This window comes from Triticum dicoccoides, chromosome 4A (assembly GCF_002162155.2).
Source record: "Triticum dicoccoides isolate Atlit2015 ecotype Zavitan chromosome 4A, WEW_v2.0, whole genome shotgun sequence".
NCBI classification, from domain to species: Eukaryota; Viridiplantae; Streptophyta; class Magnoliopsida; order Poales; family Poaceae; genus Triticum; species Triticum dicoccoides.
Genome location: NC_041386.1, coordinates 721,873,848 through 721,884,156, shown reverse-complemented (window position 1 = coordinate 721,884,156; position 10,309 = coordinate 721,873,848). Strand labels below are relative to the sequence as shown.

Genomic DNA, 10,309 nt, shown 5'->3' with positions numbered 1-10,309 from the left:
ATAATCTTGATTGTTTTGTTTGGAACATGATGTAGTTGGTGCTTGCATGTCACGTGGCTTTATTTCTTTGGGGACTAACCAAAGTCATGTACATGTACTAGTAGGAGTTCACGTGTTCGCGTCAAGCTTGAGTCCAAATATGTAGTATACGATGTGATCTAGGTTAAGTCAATTTCCATGTAGGACATGGTCTCGTGGGTTGGCCGAGTATATATATTTGCTGACCGGTGCCACGGTCCATGATCAGACAGAGTTCTCAACCGCGCAAGGCTGCCCAGGATCATCTTCCTTGGCCCGTCATCCCCCCATTGTGGGCAACCTCCTCTGACGCGTTCATCGCACTTTTGTTCTTGTTAGCCTGACTCTGCCATTGATGATTTGGGGATCTGAGTGTATGTGTTGTTGGTGGATGTGCGATCCTGTTGTGTTTATACTATATGAAAATATGAAATAGTTCAAGGGTTTACCACTATCAGTGTAGAACAATCTTAGAATTTCAATATTGCTTGCACTTTTTAATTTCAAATGTTGATGAAATTTATCGCGTATCTGTGGGCCCGGAATCGACCTGGAGACAAGAGTCAAACCTGTTGCGCAACACATATAAATAACATTCGGTGGAAAGAAAAATACAGAACTTGCCTTTCCTTTTCAACTGTTGATGAATTTTATCGTGATCGAATTTTCTTGAGGCAGATGCACATTTCGATGGCAATAGTGTAGTCTTTGCTCTACTGTATATTATGTTTATAGTTTCTACAAACATTTTTATTGTGTTTGTATAATTATCATAGCAGTAGCAGTACCAATTTAATTAAAATAGTGATAGCAATTTATATTATATAGTTAACTCAGGTCCATTGCTAAAATTGTTGTCCTTTCATGATCCTTAATGCAGAATTTGAAGCTGATATCATGCAAAATATCAACCGGAGCTCCGACACCCCCATCTCCGGCACCGTGTCATGTTTGGACCCGAAGGCTGGGCGGACCTACCACATGGATTATTGCACTCCATCATTGTCCTGTTGGGTTCAACTCGTGACCTTCTTGCATTCATCGCCACCTGCCCTAGCTGGTATGCCGCATTCATGTCAATCAAATCTACCTTAGGCGAGCTCTTTCCACCTGTTATTTTCCGGAACTGTGCTGACCAGACAAGCTCAGCTGGCTCTAACATTGGAAACACATGGGAGCTCATTGATCCTGTATATCCAAGTACTCCGTTGTGTCGCTTGACCCCTCCAAGTATTTTGGACAAAATGGCAGTCGTCAAATGTTCTTATGGTCATGCGATTTTCTGCTACGAGAGATCCCTTGTCATTATGGACGTGCTTACTGGCACTACGGTTGCAGCTCCACCTTTTCCATTGAGTCAACTATGCTACAGAACCTTCATATCTCCAGAGGCGTCACCGGATTCATATCTATTTGTCAGCAGCCCGCACTGCCTGTATGCTTGGCGAGTTGGGAGCCCCTCTTGGTTGCACTGCGATTTTCTAAATGCACATTTGATCAAGGAGATGGTGTCCTTCAAAGGTGGGGTCATTATGAGGATGCGTCAAAAACTATACACCGTGCATTTGACACCTCAGTTTCATGTTGAGCTACTAAGACTTGATTGCAGAGATTATATGGACCCGTACGTGCTTTCCGGAAATTTGGTGGCTTGTGAAGACACACTTCTCCTACTTGGTCGTAACGGGGAAGCCTTCTCCATTGACTTCTCAACTGAACCTGCAAAGTATGTGATTATGGAAGAGGGAGGCTTGAAGAAGTGGACGTTCTTCTTGGGCGAGAAACGTACTGGACAGCCACGACTCTTAGTGAACCCAGAGAGAATGGGTTTAAGGGGTGGCCTTGTCTATCAGTTGGATGAAAACGCTCGAGTATTTTCATACCCAGTAGATGGCAACCAACATGAGCAGTTGGAGCCAGAACCTTGTTTTGCGACGATCAATGCTCATCTTGCTCGCAATCCTACATCCTTTGCAGCTTGGATATGAGAACGTGTCGTTGTACCGTGCAGTTGTCTTGTTGTCGTTGGCTGCACTTGGGGACTTTTTTGTCGCTATGTTCCTTCTAGTTTCCGCTCCTTTGACGGAGTACATCAAGATTTGTAATAATTCCTTTCAAAAAAGATTTGTAATAATCTTTGTTTGCCACCCAGTGTACATTCCTGGAGGCAAAACTTGTGCTACATGTTGCTGTTTTCGCTGAACCTTGTTAATTACTCCCATTTTGCATACAAGAGATAAGGGTTTGCATCTTGAAACAATACTAGCTTCTTGAGTCTTCATATCACTCTTCAACATTTTTTATGTGCACCATGTCAGATGTGCCTGGGCTTTTATTTTAGTTATGTGCTTTGTTTGGTCCATACATCTATTTGTAGCTTGATCTCCTTTTAAACAGAGACAATCAAATGCACAGAGAGCTGTTTGCTGAAGCTATGTTCAAATGCAGATCTGTTTGGTTGTCGAACACTCTGTCTGCCTAATTTTTGTTGGTGCAAAATATAAACTTTGTGATGAATGCATATATGCTGCTTATATGTTTGTTGGCTGAACTTGCAGTCTATATTAACCTGATGTATATGGACTTGCATCCTCACTTTAATTCTTGGTGACCTTGCAACTCTCCAGCCCAAAATGGCGTACAATGTTCAGTTAAAAAATTGTAGCCTATGTTATCAATATTCACATTTCCACCCAATGAGATAGTCATATGCTCAAGCACATCACGTGAATAATCAACAACCATAGTACAATTACTCTTAGCTTTTTTTTGTTGAGACAAGTTACTCTTAGCTATCCATGTATGAAAGGGAAGTTACAGGCCTAGCCCATGTTATCAAGTGCCCAGGTACAAGAAAACTCCACAATCTGTAATAAATGAGAAATAAAACATATGGGTCCCTTGTAATTGCCGCAGAAAAAAAGAGGAAAGTACATAATCTGATAACTTAATCTACACTTCTGTTTGTAATGCAAGTTTTGAAACACGTCAAGAACATTCAGTGAACTACTCATCTTGCTACTGCAACATAGTAGAATCCTCCCACCAAAGCTGTATCAGAAGCTAATCATCAACCGCACTCACGGCCGTAAGATCATCGCAGGACGTAACAAGGAAACGCGCGGGGAAGACCCAGGTTGACTCCAATTTCAGGTAATGTCTTCCAGTGTTGAAGAGCTGTGTCGAATGGTAATAACATTTTTTCCATAGTTGGACTGCAGCCCAAGGTTTTTCAGACTGATAACTTGGGAAGTATATGTGGTTGCTCCTTCCTCCCGATCCCTCCGGGTTCATGCACGGCAACGCCTCGCACCGCTCGTCAACGCTGATAAAGATGGCCCAGTTATCTAACTTGTTCACTTTCACCCACCTTGCCTTCTTGGTCATGGTGTCCAATGACTCAAGCTTGAAGGCCATGAACTGGAAGGCCTCCGAGCGCATCCGTCTTCCCGCCTCCACAAGTTTGATCAAGAGAAGCATGTCACCACACACCACTAGCCATGCTTTTTCATTTGCCGAATAGAGATCTTCGGTTTTATCTTCCTCGAACACAACTTTAAACTTCTCAACAATGAGACTGGGTGACAAGTGAATGATGTAGAACCACCCGAAAGACCCTAGGGCATATGTCTTGCCCTTGAAGGTCACATTTTGTTCAATCGAAAAACGACCAACTTTAGGGCTGTGTTTTGTCCAAGAGTCGCTCCCGATGCGCCACAGGAACAGATAGGCTCCAGCACCGACAAGGAGATGCGAATCAGCGGATGCAACAGGGGCAGTTAAGGTGACATAGCTGATGCAACTGAAGTGAACTGACTGGATGGAAGGAGGACCAACCTTAGTGCCACTGAATGGATTAACAATATGGAAACCATTGTTGTCGTAGAAGATGAGCTGACCATGGGAGTAGCGCAGAAAGGTCATGCTTCTGAGGTCACTCAAGGAAAGAGAACTGCGAGAGCATGAGGAGGTGGCAGCAGGGTCAGCCAATCTCCATGTGCATTTGTGGAATAAGGTCCAACAGTTATGCGAGAGAGTCTGTCCACTGTAGATACGGAGATTGGGGTGGAGGAGCAGAGGCTGGACAGAGGACCTGTGTGCTGAGAAGAGATCACACCAATGACGACAAGTGGTACCGAAGGCGAGGAGGTCGCGGAACGAGCGTAGTAGAGCGACAACGGGTCGGAGCAGGTCGTCCGGGAGCTCTGCCCATCCTTGTGGCCGAGATGAAGCAAAGAGTGAGGAGACAGAGGCAGAACATGTCCTGTTGGCCATTACTTGCACCATGGCGCTCTATCTGTTCGACACAGCAAATTCAAGAAAAAGGTTAGGCATGCGAAACAAGGTATAACTTAACTGTATAAAAAGAACATGTCCTGGTGCGTGTCGTTAGGACATCAATGCCACACTACGTTCTCATCATACACTTAACTGAACAAAGGTACTAATCGCATTGAGTTGTGGCTCCCGAGAAGCTCAGAATAAGATCAACAACGATGCAGGCACTGGATATCAATTCTATGGGGAAGTTATGTATATGCGCTAGATAGAAAAATAAATGTTTGTGCCTAGTAGTATTTCTCAAACAAATACTGTATCTGGCAAGTGTCGATGCTGACAGAAAAATAAAAGCAGAGCACATATGATTTTCCTCTATTATTGTCTGCAATTTTGGACATCTAAAGCAGGGAAAGTCTCAATCTGGATTGTTTTTCTTCTTCGAGAATAAGCAGAATCCATCAATGGCTTAATCCCTACATGCAGATGTAGGCGGATCTGATGCAAGATCCGCAGGTGAACAGAAACAGGATGGGACGCAGAAAGAAGGAGGCGTACAGGACGAGGTAGGGGTATTACGTGAGCGACGAGGACGAGGAAGCAGCGGCCGCCGACGCCGAGGAAGATGGAGAAGGATGCGCGTCGATCTCAGCCGCCGCATCCAGGTCGCCCCCAGACGCCATTTTTTGGAATATAAAATCGGCCAAACACGACACAATTTCGTCCAAACTAAATGATTTCATCGATATTTGTACAAAAAACTTAAAAACACAAACTAAAAACGACTACGCCCAGCCACTGTCGCCTCCCGCCATCTACATACCGAGGAGCCTGTAGAACCTGGACGGCCTCGAGGGCTCGGCCTGGGACGCCCCACCATCGGTGCCTCCCCTCGGAGTTGTGGCGGCTGCGATCTGCTCCTCGTGGCGCCGCTCGAAGTACGCCGTCCACGGTGTGTTGCTGTCGGGGGCGTACCTCAGCTGATTCCGCTGTAGCTCCGGCAGCGAAGACCGGATGCACGCGATTTCGGCTTGCCGGGCCGCTCCGGTTGGCGCAGGCGGCACCGGGACGCCGCCAGCGCCGAGCCTCCAGGTGCCCGGCACCCGCATGTTCGGGGGCGCTGGATAGTCGGCCTCGTAGAAGTGGGTGAGAGAGAGTGGGTGAGAGAGGCATCAGCGGCGAGAGGTAGAGAGAAGGGCATCGGTGGCGAGAGTTTGTGCGTTCACCGGCGAGGGAAGACGGCTTATAGCTGCAGATGGGCGGTGGGAGAGCTGCCGCCGTGTGCCGCGTGGCGGGAGCTGGCGGGACGCGCATCGCCGTGCCTTCACTGCGCCGCCCGTGAGGCATCAATGGAAGGCTGACCGGCACGGCGGCCTTGGCATTGATTCCCGCGGGAACCGAGGCGATGAGGACGACGAAGGTGGCAAGTCACTCACTCGGCGGACCCATTCCTTTTTGTGCCAAAAAACGTTTCCCCCGGCCCCCCAGTGCGCCGGGTTCGGCCTGGGTTCGCCGACGCCAAAGTCGGTCCTAACCAGCGAAATTGGGCTTCTGGGGGTGCGACTAGGCCGAATTTTCTCCACCGGCGACGAAAAAGGGCCTTGGGGGGGATGTTGGGGCGCGGCTGGAGATGCTCTAAGACCTGCTCTATGGCTGTGTGTTTTAAGGCCGACTCCAACAGTTGTTGGATGACCCCAAACAGACGTCTGCTTTATCCGGATTCTGTCTGTTTGGGTCAGCAAAGTGGACGCAAGCGTCCATTTGTGGTCGTCCGCCGGGTGTCGCACCCGACCGGCCATCGCATTTGGCGAAAACGTTTAGATTTAAACTAAAATTCAAACAAAAAAGAGATAAAAAATAATCTAAAGGATAATTATATATTACATTAACATCCAAAAGTCATGGCCGAACTATTCATCATGCATCAACTTAAACTCAAAATTATTATAAAAAAGAACAAGTCGTCGCTGCTGTCTTCACTGCATGGCGTCGCCACCGTCTTGGTTGCCCTCTTCCTCGTCTGCGCTGAGGTTGACGAAGGGAGGCGGCTTCCATAGGTGGGCTGGTGGCGCCTGTGGCGGTTGCACAGCAGGGGGGCGGCGGTGGCACGTCGAGCGGTGATCATGTGTCGGTGCCAACCAACATGGCCGGCGCAGATGCCAACTCCGGCGTGCACGACAAGGTCAAAGTTCACGACCAGGACTGGCCCACCAATCCGCACGACCCCGACATGCATGATTGGGGCGGACAACGAGAAGCCGTGTGTGTCCGTCAATTGTCCGGTTTGACGCAAATCCGGCCCATATTTGATCTGGATTTGGGTCGAGACGGACACGATGTGGACAATATTTGGTCTTGATACGGCGCGTTGGGCCGTCTCATTTGTCTGTTTCAACTTTCAACCCAAACGGACAAGGCCGAACCAAATGGGGTCGCCTGTTGGAGTTGGCCTACGGTGCGTTCGGCTTGGATTCCCAGGTTGTTCTGCTATGAGAAAATGTGGGAGACTCGTGATAAATTTGATGGGTTCATGGAGGAAGCTTGGTTGGGCCGGGGTGCCGGAAGTGCAGAAGAACTTGGAGGAAATTTCAGAAGATAAAGACGGAGGGAAGAGAGAGGTGGAGGAGGATAGGACATGACGAGGCAGGGCTTCTTGGGGGTATTACGTCGATGAGGACGAGTCTGCAGCGGCTGATGACGTCGAGGAAGAAGGATGCACATGATCTCCCGCGACTCGCCTCAATGCACGCCGCTGTTTCTTCCAGCTTTCTGACGAGTACCATAGATGTAAATGACAATTCCTAAACGGTGCCTTAAGCGCCCGTTCGTCTATTTCCGCAATCAGGCACATACCTTCTTCTCCCTTTTTAGGACCGTACCGCACCAATACCTGACCGATGGGCCCCAAGAGCTGGTCAACCCCACGGCCAGGCCGGACGACCCTGAGGATGACAGGTCAGCAGGCAAATGACGCGATGCAAGACAACGATTGGTCTAGATCAGCTAGCGTAGCGAAACAACCTTTATATACTAGCGAGTGGCGTGTGTGTGGGTTATGAAATGTAACATGACTTGAACCGGAGCTGGTCTCCTGGACTCTTCCTACCTAATTGATGCCCTTTCTTCCTTCCCCTACCTGCTCTCGTCCTCCTCCTCCCTCTTCTCGATCCAGGCATGTTACATCTGGTATCAGAGGTCCATCAATCCTTCGACCTGGAGACCACCTACCCCAAGCCCCGCTATCAGACGAAGCAGGCAAGACAGGCGGCGGAAATGGAGAAGCAGATCGCCGCACTCGCAAAGGCCATCAACGACGGGCGAATCGCCAACGAGGCGAGACTGGATGTGATCCAGACGTCCTTGGAGCCGTGGCGCCCCGCCGTCACCCACATCTGGAAGCAGGTGGACGACCTGCGCGCGCAGGTGGGGCGCATCGCTCTCCACCCCGTGCTGGCGGCGCCTCCGGATCCGATCCCGGAGGGCGACACAGTGGTGGGGCCGGCGTCGAATTCGAACCACGACGCCCCCAAACACCATGGGCCAAGAGGCCACGGCGAGATCGACGACACGGGAGGGCCTGCATATGGCGTGGTCACCACCCATGTGCCTCCTCTAGTCAAGGGTACGTCCCTGACCGATTCCCCATCACCGCATCTGGTAGCTTTCGATACGCGCACACCACACATCAATTCCCATAGTTGCTCGCTGCCGAAGTTGGATTTTTCGTCGTTCGACGGCGATAATCCACAGTTCTGGAAAATGCGGTGTGAAAAGTACTTTTCGGTATATGGGGTTCAGTCTGAGCTGTGGGTCAGAGTAGCAACCCTGCACTTCACAGGCAATGCGGCACGCTGGTTGAAACTGCATGAGACTCAGAGTGAATCCATGTCGTGGGATGAGCTGTGCGCGGTCTTGTGTGGGAAGTTTGGTCGGGAACAATATCAAACTCATCTTCGTCAGTTCCGTACTCTCCGTGAGACTAGCACTGTCCATAATTACATGTTACAATTAGAAGAGCTTATGCATCAGTTGTTAGCGCACAATCCTTCCTTCGATACCATATTTTTCACAACATAGTTCTTAGAAGGATTGCGGCATGAGATTCGTGCAAGTGTTGTTTTACATCAACCAAAAGACTTGGACTCCGCCTTTTCCTTGGCTTCCATTCAGGAGGAGCTCTTGGACGCACTACCCCGGCGAGAGTACCGACGACAGGAAGCACCACTGCCATGAGTAGCCGCGCGGCCCCTACTGGCGTTGGGCGTGCCACCCGTTCGTGCGGCAGCCCCCGGAATTCCAGTTGTGGCTGAAGATTGGCGCGGTGTCGAGGCGGCAAATGCGCTTGAGCGACCATGAGCAGGGGATGACCGTGTCGCCGCGCTCCGCAATTACAGGCGAGCGCGAGGGCTCTGCTTCAAGTGTGGGGAACGCTGGGGGTCAAGGACACCGGTGTGCTCCACGGTCCAACTCCATGTGGTCGAGGAGCTGCTCGATCTCCTTCAAGCGGGCGATCAGCTTCAAGATCAACAGGCTGACGATTCAGATGATGAGGTGCTCATGTCTATTTCAAAGCTGGCTATTATAGGGCAAACAACACCTCATACAGTGCGCCTGGTGGGCAAGATTGACTCCAAGGAAGTTTTAATCCTGGTGGACTCTGGCAGTTCTCACAGTTTCGTCAATGAGGCAGTCGCAATGACGATGGCAGACAAAATTCAGAAAACTGCGAGCTCTTCGGTGAAAATTGCTCATGGAGGGATACTGAAATGTGATAGCATGATTCCCCAATGCTCATGGCAGACACAAGAGCAAGAATTTGCAACTGACATTCGAGTACTTCCTCTTGGCTGTTATGATATGGTCGTCGACATGGAGTGGCTTCAGAGTTGTGGGCCTGTGTGGGTTGACTGGGAGCACAAGCGACTCCAATTCCAGCATGAAGGGCAGTGGATCGAGCTGGTCGGGGTTCAACCAGAATTAGCTATCGTTCCGCAGATTTCAGCAGTGTAGTTGCAGGAATTAGAGGACCAGCATGCAGTAGCACATGTAGTGCTCCTCTCCAGAGTCGAGACATGCATCTGAGGTGGAGCACAGACTGCAGAATTACTGGAAGAATTCGACATGGCATTCGTTGAACCCACTACACTGCCAAAACACAAAATGTGGGACCACAAAATTCAGTTATTGGAAGGCACGAAACCGGTGAATATCAGACCGTACCACTACACCCTTGAACAGAAAATAGAAATTGAGAAGCAGGTCAGGGAGATGTTGAAACAAGGCCTGATTGTACCAAGCACGAGCCCATTTTCTTCTCTGGTGCTACTCGTCAAGAAGAAAGATCAAACGTGGCGCTTTTGTCTGGACTTTCGTCATTTGAATGCCATCACGATCAAGCCAAATTTTCCTTTGCCAATCATTGATGAACTCCTGGTTGAATTGGCAGGATCCAAATGGTTCTCGAAGCTGGACCTACGCGTTGGGTATCATCAATTAAGATTGGTGGAACAAGATGAAGAAAAGACAGCCTTCACAACCCATCAGGGGCATTTTTAGTTCAGGGTGTTGCCGTATGGTGTCACCGGAGGCCCTAGCACATTTCAATCGATGGTGACAATTGTTCTGTCCCCTCTACTTCGTCACGGGGTCCTCGTCTTCATGGATTATATACCGGTGCACTCCGCAACACTAAGGAAGCACATACAACTACTGCGCCAAGTGTTACAACTCTTGAGAGATAATGAACTAGTTGCAAAACGCTCCAAATGCTCGTTCGCGCAAAAAATAGATCACCTACTTGGGCCACCAGAACAGCGAACAAGGGGTTGCCACTATGACGGAGCATGTACAGACGGTACAAGACTGGAAGCATCCAGCAAATGTCAAGGAGTTGCGGGGGTTCTTGGGATTGTCAGGCTATTACAGGAAATTTGTCAAAAAATTCGGCCCTATCAGCCGACCGCTCACTGATACGTCTCCAACGTATCTATAATTTTTGATTACTCCATGCTAC

At 49.3% G+C, this 10,309-nt stretch overlaps 1 protein-coding gene across 1 annotated transcript; it reads right to left on the bottom strand.

Annotated features, from left to right (window-relative positions):
* Nucleotides 1-2,870: 2,870 nt before the first annotated feature.
* Nucleotides 2,871-5,405, bottom strand: LOC119284256. Its single transcript, XM_037563454.1, has 3 exons — nucleotides 5,137-5,405; nucleotides 4,885-5,025; nucleotides 2,871-4,309 (listed from the first exon to the last, which is right to left on the bottom strand). Exons 1-3 carry the CDS (start codon nucleotides 5,403-5,405, stop codon nucleotides 3,082-3,084), a joined length of 1,638 nt encoding a protein of 545 aa, XP_037419351.1. The 3' UTR covers nucleotides 2,871-3,081.
* Between the last annotated feature and the right edge of the window lie 4,904 nt (nucleotides 5,406-10,309).

Coding starts and splice junctions, on each gene's coding strand:
- LOC119284256 (XM_037563454.1), bottom strand. CDS start 5,405: ATGCGGGTGCCGGGCACCTGGAGGCTCGGCGCTGGCGGCGTCCCGGTG. Junction 5,026..5,136: donor GAGCCCTCGAGGCCGTCCAG/GTTCTACAGGCT, acceptor GAAATCATTTAG/TTTGGACGAAATTGTGTCGT. Junction 4,310..4,884: donor GCCGCTGCTTCCTCGTCCTC/GTCGCTCACGTA, acceptor GAACAGATAGAG/CGCCATGGTGCAAGTAATGG.